This window comes from Pleuronectes platessa, chromosome 8, assembly GCF_947347685.1.
Source record: "Pleuronectes platessa chromosome 8, fPlePla1.1, whole genome shotgun sequence".
Taxonomy (NCBI): domain Eukaryota; kingdom Metazoa; phylum Chordata; class Actinopteri; order Pleuronectiformes; family Pleuronectidae; genus Pleuronectes; species Pleuronectes platessa.
This window is the reverse complement of record NC_070633.1, coordinates 13,995,290-14,019,000: the sequence shown is the minus strand read 5'-3', so window position 1 is coordinate 14,019,000 and position 23,711 is coordinate 13,995,290. Positions and strand designations below refer to the sequence as shown.

At 45.0% G+C, this 23,711-nt stretch overlaps 1 protein-coding gene across 2 annotated transcripts in view; it reads right to left on the bottom strand.

The window, feature by feature from the left end:
* nlgn3a (neuroligin 3a) overlaps positions 1-23,711 on the bottom strand; it is a 121,193-nt gene that overhangs the window by 1,672 nt on the left and 95,810 nt on the right. For both annotated transcript variants that reach the window (XM_053428925.1, XM_053428926.1), the window contains one exon: positions 12,059-12,848. In XM_053428925.1, coding sequence (XP_053284900.1) covers positions 12,059-12,848 — 790 coding nt within the window. The remainder of the gene's footprint in view (positions 1-12,058; positions 12,849-23,711) is intronic.

Sequence of the window (23,711 nt, the reverse complement as noted above, 5' to 3'; positions counted from 1 at the left end):
TTCCCCAACAGGGGACGGCAAACCATTTCAATTACAGTGAAGCTATTGATTTATTGAATGAATTAACATATAGCAATCTCCCACAATCACACAACTCCTTGTAGCCTTGTTGGCACGTACAATTTCAGGAGTGGGAGTTGTGAGTTGTGCCTCGGTATTGCTTTTGGTTCTGATGAAATGACTTTCTGTGGAAGAACCTGTAGAATAGCGCCACGGACTTGAAAACAATAATTGATGTCGGAGCCGAGAAGTTAAAGCTGTGTTGTTGCACGGAGGCAGGGATCCGTGGGACATTTCTCTAAATGTCATGAAATATCCCTTCGCGGCGCTGCCTGCAATGTTAGAGGGAAGAAGAGTTCAAATTGTGTTGGGGATTTAGAGATATGGCGGCTTTTTTCTTTTTTCTGGCATCGGGCTGAAAAACCTCCAAACATGGCCAAGAGAATTAAAAGCCGTGCCAGAAGAATTCACCCTCCATCTTCTCTCCTGTTAGTTTCTCTGCTGTCAATTTTTCTTTTTCAGGTCAGTGCTTCTGGGAGAGGTGAGAGTGGGGGAGAGAGAGAGAGAGCGAGAGAGAGAGAGAGAGAGAGAGAGAGAGAGGAGGGAAAGAGGAGGGAAAGAGAGGGAGAGAGCGGTAAAGCAAATTGAGATGGCTGGAGCTGAATCCCTGGACCTGTGCCGGTGTCAGCAGAGCAGCCCGTAAATAACCTCTTTTATTAGGCCCGTAATGATCCCCAATGAATATTGACAGCCAGACTATGATGACTTTGTAGCTGAATATCAGTAATTAAGTTTCAAAGGAGCGGGTGGTGGAGGTAAGGTCATATTGATCTCCCTGTGTGCAACATGCCAGAGAACAGGACGTCAATGAAGCGGCCTGGGACGTGGATGTCTGCAGTCTTGCTTCATGAATTCTCTCAGCGGCCCTGCAGCCTGCCATCACACACAATCACATGCAAGCAAATTCCCCCCAACTCTAAACAACGTGTACATGCACGCACACAGCAACAATAATGGAGGCACAGCAATTCCTGTTAATGGGCATTCCAGGCATTTCCACAATGCAGCAAATGCTCCATTCAGGAGGGTCAATTTGCAGGATTGTGATAGCGGAAAAATTGAAAAAAGGTGCTCGGGTAGATCTTCCAAATAATCAGTGTTCAGTGGGAGCAGGGGAGAGACGGTGCGGAGGAGTTAGAAAAGCTCTTTGGTGGCTGGCTGGTTCAGTGCAACTGAAGATGAATAATTTAGGGAACACAAAGAAATCAATGTGGCATCTTTAGTTAATTTGATTTGCCGCATTACAGAACAACTGGCTGCCTTATCTAATTACATACACATATGCTTGGGTAATTGTTGCAAAGTCAATAGTAAACAGGGTACATTGCTTTGAACAATTTCTAGCGGTGCAGCTCAACTTTGGGCCTCTCGCTGCTTTGAAGTGCTGCCCTGAGCAGCGGAGTCAGAGGGAGTGATCCGAGCTCACTTTCTGCTGCTCAGTGTGCTGAGGGCTACTAGGTTACCGGGCTCTATTTGTACCGAGGCTTACTGGCTGCTGTGTGATGAAATGTAGAGAGATCCGCTTTTATAATGTTTCCCGACTGTCGATGTGCCGCTGTGCTTTTCCGAACGGTAAAATTGAGCTGTCGTCCCCACTGAAGTTTTCTGCAGATGGCAATCTGTCCAAGTTCTGTGCGTCAATTACCGGTGGTTCACTGGATCACACCTGTGCGAAATAATCCAATGCAATTGTCCTATAATGATCCCCTTCAGAGTGAATGTGATTATATGCACTTTGTAATGAAAGTCTCACAGCTAGGTGTTACTTTGTCTTCCCTTTGTAAGAATATGAGGGAAAAACTAAATCTGTCCATCTTTACAGTCTCATAATACGTATAATTACAATTCATCTACTTAGTATTCTGACCAGCTTTTCGATATGTCATGTGCTCACACAAGAAAAACTACAATAACTATACTCAAAACGGACCGCAGCATGCTAATGTTTTTAATTTCAAATTTAATTTGATAAGATTATTGCTGTTGTAAATGATCATGACAATCTATTATATTATTATTACTATTATTATAATTGTATTATTATAATTAATATTCGTATTATTGATATTAATCTTCTTCTTATTAATAGTATTCATATAATTATTATTCATATAATTTATAATAATATTTACGGTAGTACTACCGATATTATTGGCAATGGTAATAATATTGTTGATGTTGATGGTAGTGATAGTATTAATTGTTTTCCTTTTTAATAGACACATACTCTTGGATGAACATACCTAAAGAACACGTGTTGGGCCAGAGCCCAGCGGGGTGCCACCAGACACTGGAGCCGAGAGGAACAAAGGGTTGTTAAACTTTGGGCGGGAAAACATCCTCCTGCAGGCTCAAGAATCTCCCCCTGGTGGTGGAAAAATGTCCTGGGGTTTTCCCAGAAACCCCTGCTCAGTTCCAAGCCCCGCCCACTCAGATCCATTTCTGACACTCAATTGGCTTAAAGCCAGCATCATCCTATGACCAACTCCTCAAGGAGGAGGACCTCTCAGGTAGAACAAAACCACTGAGACATCAATAATCGTCGCCATTTTACCCTGCTCTGAAGACAACACCAGGCCCCCTTCGGGGCCTCCCAGCTGATTTAGTTGCTAAAGGGGGCAACCAGAGTTATTTTCTTTCATTTCTTTCATTGTCTTTTATCTCAGTCGACGTTTTTATTTTCAAAAGGACTTTTGCTCTTTTAACTTGAAAAGACCAAACCGGAAATTGCACGCGGAACAATCTCAGACTGTTCCACTTTCCCCACGGACTTTAGTTTTCTTTTCCCAACGATCTACAAACGGCTTCCACAGCCGTCCCCTGCAGAAGCGCGAGATTCATTCCGCTGAGGAGCACGAGCTCCACATCCCTGAAGAAGAAGGACGACGTTCATCCCATCGAAGCAGCACGAGAAAATCCGCTGCTTGTCCGGTCCAGCGGCCGAAGACCGCTTGAGAGACCACGTGATTCACTGGCCCAACGCGCACGCACACCGCGAGGGTGGTACAGTAAGAGGCTTTATTGTCTGGGCAGATGTTAATCTAATACGTAGCGTATTGTTTTAATACTTGAATGTATTTGTTTTGTATGAGACCGCCGAGTCTCTAGTGTTTTGCGGCGATTCGCCGGTTTCCGGTTACGGCCTTGTGCCACAGTTTTTAAGCGCCGTGAGCAGCGTCTCCAGCTCATTGTGACCGTTTGAACAACTTTAAAGAGACTTTACCGGTCAAACCTCAGCACACAACGCCACTTGGGTGCTGAGTGGTAAAGTAAATGTAACTTGTCTCTGACGGTGCTTTTAAGAGCTTTGCTCTCTCCTTGTATGCTCTCTCTCCTTCTAAACCGACCTATACACACATCCGACCTGTATTTAGAATACAGTTCATGTAACATAATTAAATCTATATTCAGAGAGGCTGGACACATCTGGAAGCCATGCGGCCGAACGCCAAAGCAGAGACAAAGAATTCTCTTTGTCTGAAAATCCCTTGGTGTAATTCATGTGACGACCACCAGTGTGAGCTCCGGCCACATGGTGTCATTAACATAGACTCCATTTTGAATAACGCAAGTTAAACCACCATTTTGAATCTATTATTGCCACGCCTCCTCTCTCCCTCTCCTCCCATTCTGGCTCTAAATTCATAACGGCTCCGCCATCTTGTTTTGTAGTCAATCCGCCATTTTGAGAGTTTTTAGGCCTTGATTCCACGAATCATGATCGGCCGCCATCTTAGATGTGACGTCACCACGTGACTGCATCATCGCCACGCCCCCTTCTTTTTCTCTCGCTCTCTCGCTCTCTCACACACCCACACACACACACACACACCCACACAGACACACCCACACAGACACAGAGACACATTGATAGACACAGACAGATACACACACACAGATACACATAGATGAATACATGTGTTTTTCTAAGTTGTGATAAGCGGCTGCTGTTGTTATCTTTGAAATATGGGAGTTTGTTAAAATGATGAATCATTAAATAACACTAACTTTATTTCACATGCATACACATAGACACACACACACAGAGAGACACTTTGACACAGACACACACACACACACACCGAGACAGACATACATAGGTAGACCGCCGGTTTTACATGTATTTTCTGAATTGTGATAAGTGCTGCTGCTGTGTTTATCTTTGAAATATCGGAGCTTGTTAAAATGATGAATCATTGAATAACATTATAACTTTATTTCCCCTTTTAATAAATGCTTTTGTAATTAAAGTATCTGTAGTCTGTGATTATTTGTGCATATGTATGTGATTGCAGCTGGATTATGATTGCCTGTGCTCGAACTTAGTAGCCTTCACTGTTAATTAAATAATTATTAATATTAAATATTGAGATTATTGATTTGACATTTATCATTATGAGACTGATATTTATAGATTGACTCGTTGGTCCCTAACCAGGGTGGTGCCCCGCAACAATAAGCAATGATTACAGATTTGTATTATTCTTAATTGATAATTTTATTGTTTTCATTAATTATTTTAACTATTATTAATGGATAACCGTATCATTTCTAATTAAATGTGTTACATTTCTTAATCAATAGCTTTATCATTTTTGATTATTTTTAAGAAATAATTGTTATTTTAATAATCATATTTCATGATTATTAATAATTAGCCAACGTCAATTCTACTCCTACTATTGCACAACACACGCAAACACACACACACACACACACACACACACACACACACACACACACACACACACACACACACACACACACACACACACACACACACACACACACTCACACACACACATTGGGGTCTCATTTCCTCCCTCGCTCTATGATGGACCGGTCTGCCGCCACCCATCATTGCTGCATAATAGTTACTATTACATTATATTCTAATGCATTTAATTATTATGATATTAGTAGTAATACACAGTTGTTACATCATGGCCTGTATTTCTTTTTCTTCACTCCTCCACACATGCAATATTCCTACACATGTTCAACACACTAAGCTGCTCAGCATCACGAAGCATGGACATGTATCACTGCCTCTCGTACAAACATGCAAACCCCATTTCAGAGTTCATGGCAAATACAGCAGCTTGGTGATTGGCTGCTGGTGAACACTATGTGGGGAAACAGCTGCAGTAAGATGAAGGGTTTTGGTCAGTGATGTTCAAAGAAGTGTCAGAATTATTTAATATTCAAATTTTACAATAGTACAATAGTATCTGCTAAATCTACACTGTATGTATTATGTATTGTAAAAAATGTATTTGTATTATGGATTAAGGGAACAATGCACCATTAGTGTGTGAACAGTGAACTTTTCTTTTGGCTCTGTGCTCCTTTTAGTTTGTATTTGAAAACCTTTAATGACTGCAAAGTCTGCTCCAATGAATCACTGCTGGAGTCTTAAACGGGAGGTGACGGTATATTCGACAATTAGTTACAGTACCAATAGTCAGAAAAGCCACATATTACACATTATCTTATCGTGTCAGAAGACGGTGACGCGTACAAAAAAGGCTAAACTGCTTTGCATGTATGCTTGATGTCTGTTCAAATCCCCAAATGACACTCAGACCTCAGGCTCATCGTATCATTTCAAATTCAAATATTAAAATACGTCGTTGTCCAAACAGTTCCCGAGCTCGCTGCAAGTGTTCGGCTCTACAGCAAACGCCTTCTCTGTGACTTGTATGAACGGCTCTGGGATAAAGGTTATGTCTGTGGTCCTGCTGGGCTCTCGGAGCCTCCCGTGCATTAGCTGATAGCTTGCCTCCTGTCAGACCTCCCACTTAATCCGGATGGTCATTGGCGCTGTGGCTGGACTCCCAGGCAGAAGAGAGGGATTATTACACCCATAAAAGCAGGCGTTTTAATGGCCTTTCAGATTTCCTCTGATGTGTTCATATGGCTGTGCCGCTATAAACCATCGCCTTCATCTCCTCCTCGGCCCCCCCCCTCCCCTCATGATGACCTGCTGACCCCTGCTGACCTTGGCCTGCCATGCGTGTTTAAGTGCTCCCATGTGCTTGTTCCTCTCATCGACTGGGTGTTTGTATTTATGTGTGTGCGCGCACTTCATCTCGGGTCTTTGTGCACCTGCATGTGTTTGTGTGTTCTTGTTTTTATGACGCACCGTGGCGTGATGACCTCCGGGGCCACACAAGTGCAGCACTTGAATCCAAGACATGTCACATTTCACAAAGCCGTACACGACGCGCGGCAATGATGACGAGCCTCTCCAAAGAGTATTAGGAATAAAACCCCTCTTCTTCTTCGGCTCTCCTTTAAGTCGCTGCTCCTCTCGGATGACAGGCACGACTCTGAGCTCTATACCTACACATGTGGCAGAACACGGCCTGAGCTCATTACCTATTCCAAGCCTTATCTGCAAGCACCGATGTAAAAGGTAGATAAGGGGGAAGAATGCTTATCATTTTCTTTCTTTTTTTCTTTTCCCATGTACCTCCTTCCCCTTTTCATCCTGATGTAATTTGAAGCGCTTGAATGATCATAGACCTAGCCATCACCAAATCCGAAAAGACACGTTTAGGCGCCCTTAGGCTGGAGAAGAGAATCTATTTTCCCTACACTCAAGGTCTCTGAATACTCATCCGAGTCGAGTTTTCTCGACATAAAACAAGGAGCCACGCATTTATTCAGCGATCCACTGATGCTCATTTCGCTAAGCTGCTAAAGTGTGTGAAGTTGCAGCCAGTTTTTTCATCGACTCCTGCTACTGTTGTGTAACAATGTCATCCCCTGCAGTTATTTATGTACTTACCAGGTAACACAAAGTGTGCAGCTAATTGTGATTTCCACTCCAACCGACGCTTCCAAACTGCCTGTCCTTGCATTCCGTGCACATTTTGAATAAACCCACTCAGTCCAATTCTGTTTGTGGATTTTTATCTTTGCACGTTGTACAGAGGGCGACTCTAGCCCTGACTGGGCACATTGTCGGGCTGTGCTCTTTTACCCTTCATGTGGCTGCATGCTGGGGCAGAGGGCTGAGTGATGCGTGGCTCATATTTAATGGCAGCCTTGGGTTCAGCGGGCTAAATGATGCAGGGCGAGGCGCTGTGACTTTGGGGCGTGCAGAAGTGTTGGAGGACACGGCTCCCTGACCACTCCTTATTATGGATGCTATTGATTTGTTTGATTAGATGAGTGGCAGCAAACAACCCCCCCCCCCCCCCCCACCCCCCCACCCCAACCCCCACACACCACCACCGCCACCACCTACACCACAACCACCACCACACACACACACAAACACACACACACACACTCTTATAACCAATTAGCAGCTCTCTGCCGCTTCTAAATTGCTATTGTTGATTACTGAACATTAATATTATCAGTATTTACCGCAGTTATAATATGACAACCACTTCCATATTGTCGACCACTCGCAGATCTACTTCCTCTTCACCTCCTCCACCCCCGCTGTCCTCCTCATTACATTCAGCGCACAGTGAGGACACCGATCAATGGCATCCAGGCCCCTTAACAAGCCACACCACTTCCTTACCTTCTCTAATGCAAATCAGGATATTGGCTACAAATCTCCTATCAAGTGAGTGCCTATTTAATGGAGTAGGTAGACGGCTGTTTGTTGGCCGTGCTGTCCCACAATGCCAAGGGTTACCCAGACTCCTGGTGCAGGTTGAGTTGGCCCTAACGAAGGAAGCTAAAGGGAAGTGGTGGGGGGGATAATCTGGAGAAAGGACAAGGGAGAGGGGGGGGGGGGGGGGTTCAGGGACGAGTGATGTAACTTGTAGACAGCTGGGGTAAAAGAAAAGGCTGAGGCCGTGCGTGAATGAGGTCAGATGGGGGAAGCGGTTGATGTGTGCTTGTCGTTAACTCTTTAGAGGAGGGAATAAAATCAACAAGCAGCATTTTAAATCGAAGTGTTGTCTGTTAAACGTCACTACAGATGCACTGTGGCTGCCTCCCTCCACATTTGTATCGGTTGACATCCGTTGTCTCTTAAAGAAAGCAATCAATACTGCATATGTGAACTCATCCTGGGAATGCAATACAAATGCTAGCGTGCGAGCAAATTCTGAAGAACGCTACAATCAGAAACATTATGAAAAAATGGGCGGTGCGGCACAAGGTGATTAGAATAAAGAGTGAGAGAGGGGGATGGAGTAAAAATCGAGCCCATGACTGCTGGAATCTTTAAAAACAGGTCCCTGCGCAGCGTGTGGCGCAGTTCACACACATTACAGGGGAAATGAGCACCAGCCAGCAGGCGCAAAAAAAACACACCAATTGGAGAGATGGCGCAACACATTCAAAACACTAATGATACGTAACGATTGATCTTTTCTGAGCTTTTCATCATCCTGTCTATTCCGAGGTGCTCTCCCGATGTGTCTTTTTTTGTGTACAGCCGTGTTTCTGTGCTTGCATTTGTGTGCGGGAGGGTGTGGAAGTCGCAGCGTGTGGACGAAAGTTTCGGCGAAACTGTGCAGAGGAAGAAGTTTTTGTTGTGGCAATAAAGCGTGGGCCAATTTTTGCCTGTCAATAGTAAAACAAATGTTGCAGCCAGAAAAATAACTCTGAGCTGAGTAAATCCCCGGCTTCTGAAACAGCCCTCACTCTCAGGAAAGAACAGCTTCATGGTGTAAACACACACATATGCACATGCACACACACACACACAAACACACACACACTAAGAAGATTTGACAGCGTGCACTCACTGTATGCTTTTATGCTTCACTGACACTGATGGAGGGAAAAAAAAAACACACGGGCAGGGATTTGCCCTGTAAAGATGACACATGAGAGCCAGGGACAGGAAGAGCTTTTGGGGCGGGAGGCTGCTATGATACTCACTGTTGACATGGAGCCCAAGTGTCTCAACATCGTGTCACACATGTTTCTACAACGATTTAAGGATGAGGCCATGGAAGTGCAATCTGGGTCAGCTCAGTTTATTCAACATCTGGAAGGGGGGGTGGGGTTAGAGATATAGGGAGGATGGCTGTTGGAAGGGCCACAGAGGCAGAGGGAATTCAACTGGGTTTTAATTAAGAGGATGTCCTCTAGAGCCAGACTGGCTTGGGTGGTGGTGTCGGACGAAGAGACGTTTATTTCCCTTTGGTGGGTCTGAATGAGGCGGATGAACTTTAGAATCCCCCCCTTTGGACAGTTTATGGTAGATTCCTTTATGTGAGCTGGAGTACAATTACCAGCACGCTGAGTTTTCCTATTATCCTGGGATCTAATCCCAGGCTCTTTACCATCTGAGTGCCTAATTGTGGTCTGCCAGTAATCGCCTTGTCTGGAGTGAGGCCAAGGGGACACGCTATGGAGTGGCAAACGCAGATCCATGTCCTGTTTATGCACCCAGCCACCCCCCACTCGAATCATGATCCTCTGTGGTGCAGAAAGCTACAAAGCTATAGTGGGCAGCAGAACAGCGCTACCTAGCTTGGTCTCTGCTACTTTTGACTGTGATTATCATGTTAATCTCCTTTTCCACTTGTCAAAAAACCCACTAACACCTGGGTTAAATGACTGCAGCAGACACAGGTTTTTCTTCTTCTTTATTTTTGGAGTCTAGACGATGCAGCTTTTCCTGCACGCTGTTATGATGCACATTGAACTTCCAGGCCTTGGCGAGTAAATAGCCAAGAACGTTTCTGTACTTTTTAGATCTTGTGAACAAAGTGCGACGGTATTTTTTTCTTTGAGTCGTTCATATGCAAAAAATGGAAAGACAGTGAGGTGAGCGAGAACTTCACTGGTGTGTTTGAGATGTTAAACACAACAGTGATAAAAAATAAATAAAAAAAAGACAGGAAAGGCAAGTTTATCGACTGGTAATGGTGAAGAAGTAAATTCTTCATTAGCTGGTTGACCCACGTTTGAACTAATTTGGTGTAAAAGAGGGATCACCGTTAAATAAATCTCACTGACCACAGTCCTAAAATGGGAAGGCTCTCATGTCATCGTCCATCCAATTCATTTCATTGACATGGCAGGCTCTGAGTTCAGTGTAGTTCTGTAGATGAGCACTGTGCATTATTACTTTCAGGCCTCAAGTGTTGTGTTTTTTAATTAAAATGAAATACATTCTCTTATTATAATTGCTAATAATATTCTCAGAAGAAGAAGTTGACAAATTCCATCTGCTCTACAAATTGCAGCTTTGTATGTGTTGACACAACATGGCCGCCAGCCTGAGGAGACAGCTGTTTAGTCTGAGTGTCACTGATGGACCTCTGAGCTTTTCCTTGAGGAGACAAAACAGCCGACATCAGTCCATCTGCACAAGTCGGCCATTAGCAGTTCAAGGATCTAGCAGAGGCGGCGGCGGCGGCCCTGGGCTCACCCTATCAGCCAGACAACTGGATGTAAATGCCACCTGATTGGACAGCAGATGATTTAGAGACAGATAAAAAAAACAAGATTTCAGACAGCATCCCTTTCAGGAAGGGATCAATACCGCTCTGGTAACAGGGATTGCCAAATCAAATTTCAGTTGTTAGAAATGATTACTAGTCGTCATACAAAATGGGCAGACTTTGTGACGGGTGGGGGTGAAATTGAGCACGGTGGGGAGCGAAGTCACCCAGGGTACGAGTGATCGACTGGGTTCAGGCTGAGGCAATCGATACCGCTGAGGGCAAGAGTGTGATATGGCTCCCAGATAAAACTCGGTGTCTTTTGGGCCTCGGTATAATAGAGCATAGATAGTATTTCCAGCCAAACACACACACACACACACACACACACACACACACAAGTGCACAGAAAGGCAGACAGTCATGCACACATGCTCAACCCAAACACTCAGCCAAGCACAAATAGCACAGCACACATTCTGGAGGAACATTTAATCTTGCTCAGATTCAATATATTCCAAATTTTCAGACTGAGACCCAGAAAGGCAAGGCAAAAAAAACACCTCTGTGTTAAAAAATAATTTTTCTGGCCTGTACAATTCATTGTAGGACCTTTTTCCTGCAGCTTCTTTCCTGTAGCACTGAACTAATTTTACTAGGACTGACATAGGATGGTACTGTTAACTTAGTGATGGTTATACTAATAATGCTACTATTATTTAAATTGTTTAAATATTAGTATTATCATTAGTATATGGTGTCACTCATTTTACAATGTTATATGTGTTCTTACTAGTATTAAATCCAAGATACAAACACCTCTAACACTCTAATTCTATTCAAGATTTTTAGTTAAACATTGGTACCAGTTCCTGATTGGTCACAACTCTTTGTCATTGAACTCAGATCCTTCATCAATTAGGATTGCTATCAGTTTTTTGTAGTTTAATAATTAAGAGTGGTGAGATAACTGTAACAAACTATAATAAAACAAGTTGAGTGTAGTAATCGTGCTCCAAATGAGCATGATGTCAGCAAGTATGTTCTGCATAGTTTGGCTTCATTTCTGGATGGTGGGAGGAGTTGCGTCCGTCTTTATAGATATTTTATAGCAACTGTCACTTCAGTTTGTTAAATAAACAACACAAAAACAAAACAGGGATTTACATGACGAGTATTGAATGTATTTTCAGAGCCAGAGTCACAAACAGGGCAAGAATCATTGTGGGTGATGACAGACATCTTCTCGCCCCCTGACACAGCTTTCAACTCAATTGCCTCCTATTTACAAGAAACTGAACATAATGTCTTTATTCCACAAGCTATTAAGTTCTTTTAACATAAACAAAAATGTTGCTTGTCCAGTTCGTGTGGTGTAAATCTCCTCCTCTCTCAACCCCGAGCTGCTTAAAGTTGCAATGTAAATGTACGTGCTGGTTATGTCTGTTGGTGTTGCAGCCCTTTACCGTCAAATTCTATATTCTAAAATATTAATAATAATAAAGTGGAAAAACAAAATAGGAACATCAATTAGAATATCACGGGACAACTTATATTGATAAAATCCTGATGATACATTTCTAATTGTATAATTGATGAACAGTAAGATGTAGTCATTTACTCACCCAGTCTTGGCAAAGTTGGTCCAGTAGGTCATCACCACAGCACTGAGCATGACATCGTTCTTTGAAAAGTTACAGGGAAAAAGGTCAGTGGGACCAATCATAGGAATTCCAAAGACATAGGGCACCTCGTCCCCGTGGGCGGCGTCCGACCAGGCAGGCTTCATCAGGCTCTGGCAGTGGTGGTAGAAGGCGTAGAAGTAGGTGGGAGAGCCGTAGCGAGCGTGGAGGTCAGCCGTCACCACCGACGGCTCTACCCACTGGTGATCGGTGAAGAGAGCCACCAGCGTCTTGCGCCTGGTCTCTGGATTGTCCCTGTCGGCCCAGTCCGTGTACATGAACTTAATGGTCTCCCTCAGCGTGTCCTTGCCCTCTGGGTACCCGTACAGACTGTCCACAAAGTCTGAGATGGAGAAATCAAAGTCATTCCCGGACACGCCGTCCTCCGAGTCCACCACGTTCTCCACGAAGCGCAGCCCTTCGCCCTGGTTCACCCCCAGCATGATGTCGTAGTTCAGGAACTCGCCCTGCTCCATCAGGATCTCGGGGTCATCCGGGATAACGTCACCGTCGATTACCGGTCCAAAGGCCACGTGGTACCTCGCTGGTTGTATATCCTGCTCCACCAGCTCCCTGGAGCTCTTCTTCCTCAGACAGTCCACCATGTCTAAGGTATCCAGGACATTGCAGCCCACCTTCTCGGACAGGAGACGCGTGTACTTGACCGGCTGATAGTTCACCGCCCAGCTGGAGAGGGCTGACCCGCTCTGAATGATGGCCCTGTGGAACAGACCTGCACAAGGACACAAGAGGGGGAGACAGGAGGATGTTTAGTGTCGCTATCCTATGGGAGATAATTCAGTCATGTGCTACTAGATGAGAGTTGTTAATTTTGTTGCTGCCGTGATCAAAAGGGGGCTGTCAGCTCCACAGCTGATAAGAATAACAAAGGCCAGACAGAACAAGTCCTTGTTGCCACACAGAACAATAATGGAATCATGGCTGTGATAATGAATGTGCAGATGGCCTGGTCTCACAGACAGCTCGCAGACAGAGAAGGGAATAAGCTTGCTGTCTGTCATTTCCCCTTCTTCCATCCATCTCTATATGCTCACTCTGTAATAGTCCCTGCATGTTTGTATGGAGCAGATGCTGCCAATGTGGCTCTGTGGGGTTTGTTGCAAATAGTGGACGCAGGAAAACTGGCAAACGAGACACTACCAAACCAAACACGGATTCATTCCCTCGTCTTAAATGCAGAAAGAGTCCGAGATAAGTGTTCTTGAGTATATGAACCCTGCGTGCCCATGTCCTCCTCCTGTTAATGTGCTTATCAAGGTAGCCGTAATTGGATGAACCTGAAACACTGCAATTATAGACACAGATGCTCCTTTTCTGCAGTCATTACACACACACACACACACACACACACACACACACACACACACACACAGGGAGCACCTCTGCATCAGTTATGCCGTGTGTAAGTTAAGTCTTTTTTTGCTTCTACCTGAAAGATCACTAAATTTTAAAGGAGTTTGTGGGTGGATTGCTATAAATAAAGCTCGACTCCTACTCCCTACATTTGCAGAGGGAATGGATGCTCTGCACTTTCTCCCTGCAATACAATGCGACACGGCGCCACACAATGAAAATATCCGAGCTCATCAGTACACCAACGTTTCCTGTTTGAGATGCGCGGAAATAGACACATGTTGCACAAAGAGTCAACAGGCCTTGCGGATCTAGGTGGGTGTTTGATATGTGTGTGTGTCTGTGTGGAAAACGTGTCTACAAGTGGGATGGTGGGGGGCTATCACAAATTAAATTACATTTCAGCTGCGGGGCAATATGAAAGATATCTAAAATGACTTTTTCACCACGAGGAACAAGATCCCAAATAACAAACATGATTTCCTCAGGAATAATTGAATCGCGTCCCCTTTGTGAAAATTCCTCCGTACAGTCAGTAAAGTGAAGGTGACACGTCTGTCTCCACTGGGCCCTCCTCACATCATCGACAATGCCTCGCTGTCTCTGCGCTATCAGCCGCCTCTCATCCGTCCACCTGATGTGGCTTTTCAGTTCACGAGTGCTGTTTTACCAATCTCTGAGAGAATCAGAGGCGAAGCTCCCCGCACTTGACCATGCTGCTTTATTGCACGCGGCACCATCACTGCCGCAGTTCAGGGGAGTCCACTGAAGTCATGATATTGGAAATCACAGCGGGTGAAACGCTCCTCAAATGGCACGCATAAAAGATAGAAAAACAGATTGTCATTAGACGACTCTGCATTGAAGAGCAGCAGAGAAACGCACGGTCTCAGTCTGTGATATTTCAGCATCAGTGTGGGTGGCTGTGTTGAAGTCTTTTGTGTTTATGAGGTAAACAGCAGAGTTAAGTGTTAGATATATCACTTTGGTAGTCTTAATCAGTGGCGGTGGGGGGCTTACTTCTTCTTGGAGAAGATGAAGTGTTTATTTACAGAGCTATTTACATTTATTTGTTCGCGAGTAGTAAGTAGAATTAATGTGTCTGGGTGAGTGAACTGTGAAATGTCTCTGTGGCGAGCATGTTTACTGGTATAAGCCACAATTTGTGTATTTGATCAACGTTGTTTTTTGTATCTGGAAGCAGCTGTTGACAGAAACGATTTGAATAAAAGTGACTGTATACAAGTTTTTACTTTAACCTCAGCGCGATACATAGTGTTTGTTTTTCCGTGTTTCAGAATGGAGCGCCTCACTCTCTACAGTGATGGGACTGTCGGCTCTCGGCGGCCCTGCCCCGACGCTGCCCTCCAAGCCGTCCGGCGGTCGTGTGTCTCTGCAGGACGGCGGCCTGTGCAGAGTCCCAGGGAGCGGAAGCAGATGTCGAGGGTTTCAAGGCACTTGAAAGCATTAGAGGGCCAGCGGCAAGATGAAAGATGGCCGCTCTGACGCAGGGATGGAGGGGACGGGGGGAGAGGGGGGCTTAATCCTCCCATCCCATCCCTCCCCTCTCCTCCTCCTCTTCCCTCCCTCCCCTCACTCTTTAGTGCTATTGCCTCTCTTCACATCTCAACTCCGATTGCGCTGTGCAGACGGAGGCGGTCATGGTGCAGGGAGGCTGTCCTGAATCCCAATGCCGCCAGCCACGCCACAGCCACTCTCTGAATGTCTTTGATCAGAAGTCGCTGTAGGAGGAACGCTTGCCAGCAGAGCAGTTACTGTGATTGCCAGGGCCATTTGACAGACATATGTATATCAAATCCGTTTGTCATAATTGAGGAGAGCGGCTCGGATGGAGCTCGACTCGTCACCCCGGCCCACAGATGGCCCAGCTGCTGAGGAGGCCGCAGCCAGGTTGACGCCTCTTGATTTATCTCCAGCTTTTGGTTGATGAAAGGCAGGAAGAGTGACTGGGGCTTTACTATTGTTTGTGGAGAAACGTATAAATCTAGCGCACACAAGCTGTCAGTGGACCCATAAATATGTATTCGAGCTACGTTTGATGAGCCCCTCTGTGGTAGGAAGCTCGCTGGGGGAAGGTCAGAGAGAGAGGAGGGAAGAGCACCGGCTCCATCACCCACTGAGGGAATCCACTAATTATCCACACTGGGAGGTGAACGTGGATGTGTGTGTGCGAGTGCATGTGTGTTTGTAAAGACTTTGATTGATGAACCGCGGCCTTGATGAATAGACCGACAGATGACTGGCATCACCATGATGGCGGTCAAGCACTTATGACATTGTTGTGACTTCAGTGTCTTCGTAGTGAAGTTAGTCAATATCCCGGACGAAATTAAAATGAACCAGCGTGATGCAACACTATCAGCATGCGTGTCACATTCCTATCTAGCATGTTATACTATGTGAAGGCAACAGATAGGCCCAATCATTATCTGCCTGTGTTTGACATGCGAGAACTCGGCACCGAAACTGCGAGCAGATCCATCAAAGCATAACGTTGCTGGCAGATTGAGGTCACGCTGAATTATGACTGGAGCTCTGAGGTAATCACTCATTGGGCCCCGGCTAAAATGCGGTGGAGTCGCCCTGCAGCCGCCTCCAGCCGCTGTTTTCACGACCTCGACCGCGCTGCCCCCTCACCAGACACCTGTTAAATGGGCATGCGGTTCAGGCCCTGGATTGGTGGAGTAGCCTGTGGAGATAATTTACCGCTGATGGGGGGGGGGGGAGAAAAAAAAAGAAGAAGCTTGACCTTGGGGGTGTGACAACCACCGGATAGGTTAGAGATTCACTATTCACACACACACACACACTCCAACATCGCCACAGGCAGGTAGGGTCGGGTATCGTTTGGGTTTTTCTGATACCGGATTTGATCATTTTAAACTGGTACCAGTGCCTAAACATTGCCAGAACCGATACTAAAGAGCACAAGACAGTGGTCAACCTTAAGAATAGCTTTTTTATTTTTAAGATAAATGGGAAATTGAAATATCAACAGTTTAAAGTATACTTAGCCTAAATATATAAATATAAATAAGTGAAAAAATCTTAACAAATTCACATAAATAATAAATAAATAACCTAATGGAAATACAATAATGTAGTAGCTTTTAACTTAACTGTAATGAAAACACACAGTCTCTATGTCTCTAGCAGCATGGACAGTTAGCCATATACTAAAAATACTATTGCAAAAGTGTGAGTTTGCATTAATTTATATTTGTATATTTCAATTAAGAATATTTTAGTTAATATATAACAGTAACAGTTAATATGCTACTTAAATAACATATTAATGCTACTCTTCCAATACGTGTTCCTATCCTCAATGGTTATCTTGGGCTTTAGTTATTGGTTCTGGCCGAAGCTTAACCATCTGAAACGTTTGATCAATGTACCAACTGTCTCAAGTAAAACCCAAACGATGCCCTATGCTAGTTGCCACCAGTTAGCTGCAACGTTAACTAGGCACATGATGTTTATGTTTCATGTAAGCAGGGCAAGTATTTCAATACGTAGCTCATGCATAGTAATCTGCGTTGTGATTCAAACCTACACATCAGTGACTTGTCAACGATAATATGGATAAACTGCTGATATTAACAAGCCAATGCTGCATCACTGTAATCAGAGAGAGAGAGAGAGAGGGTAACATGACATGGCTGAGCTGTGGATCACTGCTAATGTATTACGTGGCAAATATGGGCATGTGAGTGTTAGGTCACTGTTAATGGACAAGGATGTTCTGTTGGTGTTGATGCCAGTAAGCGCCATAATTGAGTGTACTTTGTAATCTGCGACAGATGGCAAAAACCACTGAGGCATCAGCAGTGAGTTTTATCAGCCTGGCCCTCAGATATATGTGACTGTAAAAAAGCATCCTGCAAAACTACAACAACCTTAACAATGTCATCCAAAAAAGAAAAGAGAAATAACTAAAGATGACATTAACGACACATCGATCAGATGACCTTGAAAGTTTGGATCGGCTGAATCTCCTTTTATAGGTCGGTAATTAATTTTCTTAACAATATTCCACATGACTTTAAGAGCTAATAGGGATGAAAATATGTAAAGCAGCCAAATCTTATCTCAGTTCCTCTCGTATGCATAAAAGACCTCGCAAGAGAGAAGTAAAGTGGCCACAGGGACGTGTCTTCTTCTCTCTTCTTTCCCCTGCCATAACTCCTCCTAGATCTTGTACTTACTTTTCCCTCGCCTTCAGTCCTTCCCCTGCTTGGTTTCCCTATCTCTCTCTCTCACTCTCTCTCACTCTCTCTCTCTATCCATCGCTCTCCCCCCTGTCTCTTTTTTTCGGCGGGACCACGCTGATTCCCTCCCTGCTGATTATCAGACATAAGCCTGCGTTCAGCGGAGCCTGAATCCTCGGAGCCATCTTACCTCCACCATCTCCTCACCGTGAGCAAATCTCCACAGACCCCGTGGACTACGCGGAGCCCCCTCAGCTGCAAACATTTCTCCGCATCTACAGTCAAACCAGGCCAGCGCTCAGTTGGACACACTCAATAAATGTTGCGCTGCCTCTTACTTGCTGCATTTCACTCCGGCTCTTATTTTCTTTCTCTCTCTCTCTGTGCAGTTTTTTTTTCTTCTTCTTCATCTGCTTCCATGAATCCACAGTTTTTCTAAAAAGGTAAAAAGTACATATGAAGTAGGCTATTCCCATCTGAAATATTTAAAGCCGGCTGTGAGATGAATACTTAAAACATTTGCCTAATTGTACAACCATGGCCACTACGCAACACAGGGTTAAAGCTGCTGTCTCCATGGCTACAGCCTACAGTACCACGGGCTGCATCCACTTAAACACAAGTGCCTCTGGTCCGATCATGCATTAGTCCATGGATAATTTCACGTTGGTCTGGCAGCCCTGAAACAACACCTACATTATTTCTTCTCTTCCATTAAAATTTCAACCCAAACATCCAACTTGTCAGCTTCAGACCGATTAACGCTGAAGGAATCGGTAGAAAAATTAGAAAGCCGCAGATTTCTAACACACTGGATTCCCTCTGGCTACGGGGAGATACTATAAGTTAACGCACAAAAGGAATCCAGGTAGCAACATAGTTCCTGGATGCTGTGTGGACGTGTGTGTGTGTGTGTGTGTGTGTGTGTGTGTGTGAGAGAGCATTAATCCTAGTAAGACTTGTACTACTTGTTTGCTTATACATTAAAAATGAAACATGACATGAAAAAAGACTCACTCGTTAATTCACTGCACGCACGATTTGTTTTCTTGCTCTTTTACGGCTGCGACTATTCTTGCAACCTGCAGCTTCACATGTTTCCTCTGAACCAGATTTACCCTGCACTGATTTCATAACAGATGATCCGACGCGGCGGCTGCCAAAGAAACTGCATCTTCCTCCCGGAGACAGAGGGCTTTTGTTTATAGCGTGGATCGGGACACACAAGTGCACCGTTTCCTAATTTCTATACAAGAGCCTTTCGAACATCCCGGGAGGTGTCGTAGGAATATTTGAGAGGAAGAGTGTCGGGCTTTTGAAACACTCGCGTTTCCGTAATGTCCATATAGAGGCAGTGTCTGAGAGGCCTGTGTTTTCACCCGTCAGTGTGAGACATGCTTCATGCCAGCCCAATATAATGTTGTTTGAAGCTGTGGTCTTCTGCTCGGCCCTCTGTAGAGATCGACTGCTTGCCTGCCGGCTGTGGCTTAGGCCAGATAAAGAGTCTGATCCATGAGGGTGGAGGGAAGGAGGAGAGAGCGAATGGGAAAGCAGAACAGAGGAGATGGGGAAGACGGGAGGGGGGGCAAAAAACAAGAAGGGTGGAGTAGGAGAGACAAGAGGAAGGCAGAGGAAAGATGAAGGTATGAGTGAAGGAGAGGGTAGGCAATAGCGGGAGGCAAAAGGGAAGGAAGAGGAGAGGAGGATAAAAATGACCCCATTGACAGGCTGTACCCAGGTTCCAGGATCAATGTGCTTCTGGGCCCGGCGCGTGCGGTATCTCCTACTAATCACGACGTGACATCCACTGGTCAATACCACACACTCCAGGCTCATCCTCACACGCACGTCAGCCTCCAGTTTACTGCTGCACAGCACGGGGGGGGGGGGGAGGGGGGGGGACAACAACTGCTCAAAAACCATCCATCTGGCAGCTAACCACAGGCACGCACACACCACACCTGAGTCAAACAGCATTTGCAGACAAATTCCCCAAATGTAATTCAGCCGGGGATTGAGCGTGGGTGGGGTTTACTACATTGTGACTTTTCAGATTGCAGCGTTTGTTATTGCAAAGCAGATGGACGCGTAAATTCAAATCCAAGTTTTGGGTGTTTCTGTCTCGTGTTGTCCGGTACACTACAAATTGGATCTGGCACTCACTGCAGGATAACACTGCTATTTATTTGAAAATACTGTGTGATCCAGTTATAGGGCCCACAGACAGAAGCGCGTGCAGGCACAAAATGGGCCTGTTTCCACTCAGCTACTTAGAACCATCTTATAACACTTAATTGAAGGTTAGGGCAGCTTTTAAGTTCCTTGCCATTGCTAGAAAAGTGTTTGATTGATGAAGTTACCACAGGGTGAGAGTAGGCTCTCTTTTCTGTAGCTGACATTTAGGAAATGATAAAGTCAAACTATATGTTCCCGGAAAATTGTACAAAAGACAAACAATACATACAATATCTTTCGAAAGCCCCTTTCCCACTGGTAAAAAACCCCCCAAAAAATCTGGCTTTTGTCTGCAATGGGAATGGAATCAATCGGCATTCACTCCCAGGTCAAATGACTGTGCCATACAGAGAGGTTCTGATCAGCTCTGCCGCTGATTGGCAGTGATGGAAACATGACTTAGCCTTAACTTGGTGAGACGTGTTGTGAGGGAGCCGCTCTGTGCGTTTGAGACGTTGAACGTGACACATTGAGGAAAAAGAGACAAATGCCTCCACTCAGAGGATTCAGCTTCATTTAAAAAAAAAAAAAAAAAGTTTTCCTGCAAAAAAAATTCTAAATACATGTATAATGCATTTAGAAATCTCGTGTGTCTTTGCTGCTTGCATATCTTGAGAACCTTTTTCAGCTTCACTCTTGGCGAAGTTTGTTGTTCTGTCAAACTTCACAGAACTTTGAATAAACAGGTGAGCAGCTCTTTGTGTAGCAGCGGTGGCGCAGTTTCAGGGTTCTGAGTCCAGCAGCACGTCTTTAGTTGCTCATCCCTGCTGGTCACTTTTAGAGTTTCAGAAAGAGAAGCTGCGACCAGCATGCACCAGCGGACAAACACTCTGCCCATTGCTACCGGCATTGTTGATATCAGTGTACCGAGCCGGTTTCACCGTACTCTTTAAACCAAACAAACTTGTTGCTCCTTTCAGACTGATGCTTACCATCTGTTTGTGAAACCTGGCCATTAGCATAATCAACACCCTTAAAATTGCCATATCACAATTTAGCAGATGAGTGTATAATCATATTAGAGGACCCACAACAATTAGACAATGGTAATAGTGCATCTGTTAATGATGTAACATCAGAGCACTGCATTACAGTGACCGAAACACAGTGGTAATGGTTTTAGCATCTTTATGTGAAAAACATTCTGAAGCAAAGCTGTGCGTGATTATATCGCTCGGCTGTCGAGGGGGCAACCGTCATTGAGATATAAGACTGGAGAATATTCCAGCCTATCATAGGTGATGATACTGGATAGTGATCTGAATGAAGACCCTGAGGCAGTGAGAGGAGTGAGAGCATCGTCCTGACAACTACTTCAACGCATAAGCTGCTGTGACTAAATGAGCCCGTAAAAAAAAAATCTATGAAATCTCTCAGTAAACAGGACAGCCACGATGACGATGATAGAATGAATATTAATTATGCATCAACTTTGTCATATATATTTGTATTTACCAAATAAATTTCAATATCATATTCACTAATAAATTATAAAAAGAAAATCAGAAAGGCAAGGTCTCGTACTGCAGGCCTGTGGGAAAATTGCAGAATGCAAAGAATTCTTATGAATTCCACACATGTGCCGCGGGAAGACCAAAAATCTGTTTTCACAACTGAATCTTGCACGAGATCCATTGTTATTATTGATCTTCCGTGCATTGAAACTAGGGCAAGAACATGCCCTTTGCCGCACTCGCTTATCATTCAGCGGTTTCCCGTGTTTTTTTTTGGGACGTTCACTGTGCATCCCCATGACTACACATGCATGCACGCGCCCACACTGAATTGATTTCTGTCCCTTTTCCCACTTGGCAGCCTCCCCTACCAAGCCAGGAGAAACATAGAGAGCTCGGCACACACTGCATTTTCTTCCCTTTGCACTCATGCATGTGTCACTAATGCTGCGGTGTCTGAAAGGCAGAGACTGCTATCTCAGTGTCCTTCTATCGCTGTAGCTTTTTGGTGCCGTGGCATCCGAGGCGGAATTCACCCGTCTCTCTCTCTTTACGCTGCTGCAGTGCCTAGATTGGCCTGATAGCCGTGTGCGCCGAACAACAACACGCGCTGTCAGCGAGCCTTGACTAGGCGTCGGTGTGGAAATGGGAAGAATAATGAGTTATTACAGGGTTATCTGTGTGCATCTCCATGTCATGACTGTGAAAGCAGCTCCGCTAATCTCATTAGATGAGACAACTTGTTACGAGATGTTTTCTGATTTCCTCCCTCTCCTCCGCTGTGTCCACAAATAGATTTCGGATCAGTGTGTTGAGATTAAGTGACTTGTGTGATTCTAGCCCCCGCAGAAACTGGTTTGCATGGGAGAGCCGTGCGAGTGGCTGCTGTGTGGTAACAGTGAGAAACATCTGACTCCTGTTGTTTCTAAATATATGCACCATGTTTTACACCCCATCTGCATTGTACAGCAGCCCCAAAGCTTGCTTCATTTTTATATATGCAGCGAGCAGTGACAGCCGCAGACAAAGAGCCCGCTGACTTCAAGGAAGCAAAGCTCCGTAAGCACAAATCAGATGTAAAACACGTCTGGCTTGGGCGGGTCAAATATATAAGTCACACACAAATATGACAATCCAGCCATGAAATGTGGGAGGATGGGATGCTTCTATTCTTGGCGACATCTTGCCTCTGACAGCCAGATGGGATGGCTGAAACTCATTTTTGGGCCAGGAAAAGCCACAGAGAGGGCGCCGTTTGCATTTGTGACAGACAAATTATCACGAGGGGTGTGCACCCCCCTGAGGGGAATCAGAGGGATTCAGAGCAAAGAAGGAGAGAAAGAGTGACAGGGAGGGAGGGAGGGAGGGAGGGAGTGATGGGGAGAGGGAGAGAGAGAGAGGGACCTCAGTCTGAGTGCCTAAGTCTTGCAGAAACAAATTAGCTGTGAGCTGTGAGGGTATGGGAGGTGAAACTGAGATGGATACGCACATCCCGGCTGAAGGCAGGAGGTGGGTGGAAGCTTACTGCTTACCCCAGCCCTTTTCATAGTCTTCCAGTGCAGCAGATCACGAGCTTACAAGCCTTTGAGTCTGGTTGAGAAAAGGATATGTCCCCGATTACATCTGATTGTAGCCCGCGCACAAAGGCAAACAATGTGCGTGGTGCTTGTGTGCATGCTGGGCACAAACATGTTGGCTTAGCTGCACATGTGCATCCTCTAAATATCAAGTGTTTCTCGAGGGAAGTTCAATCCCACTCGGGCTTACACGGAATATACCTATAGGCAATGTCAAATATATATGTACATTGCACAATCCACCTATATAAATGACACCAGCGTGCATATACACATGCACGCGCACACACTCATATAATTGAGGAAGCTCATTAGCCACCACACACAGAGCACCTAGTAGGCAGCAACCTTTTTTTCTCTGACCGAGAACATCAACAACTCTTTTAATCTAAGCCACCATTAATGAACCAGAACTAGAGGCGATGTTAGAAAAAAAAAATACTCCCCTTGATGTGCTGTAATTCCTGCGCCCCACTCGAAATTATATTGCTCTTCCTATTAGAAAGACTCCCCCTATTACCGATTGCCTTATAGGGTCAGTGGTCACACCAGCAGCGGCAGCGGCAGCTTCCGAGCTGATTGACTATTGTACCAGGCATGAACGTGCCAGGCCGGGCACGGGCTCCGACAGCGTAAACATATTCTCCTAGCTGTGCCTATGTCACCCGGGCTGTACCTCTCTCACAGCGTCTGACACCACTGTTCCCCGCTCTGTCCATTGTGC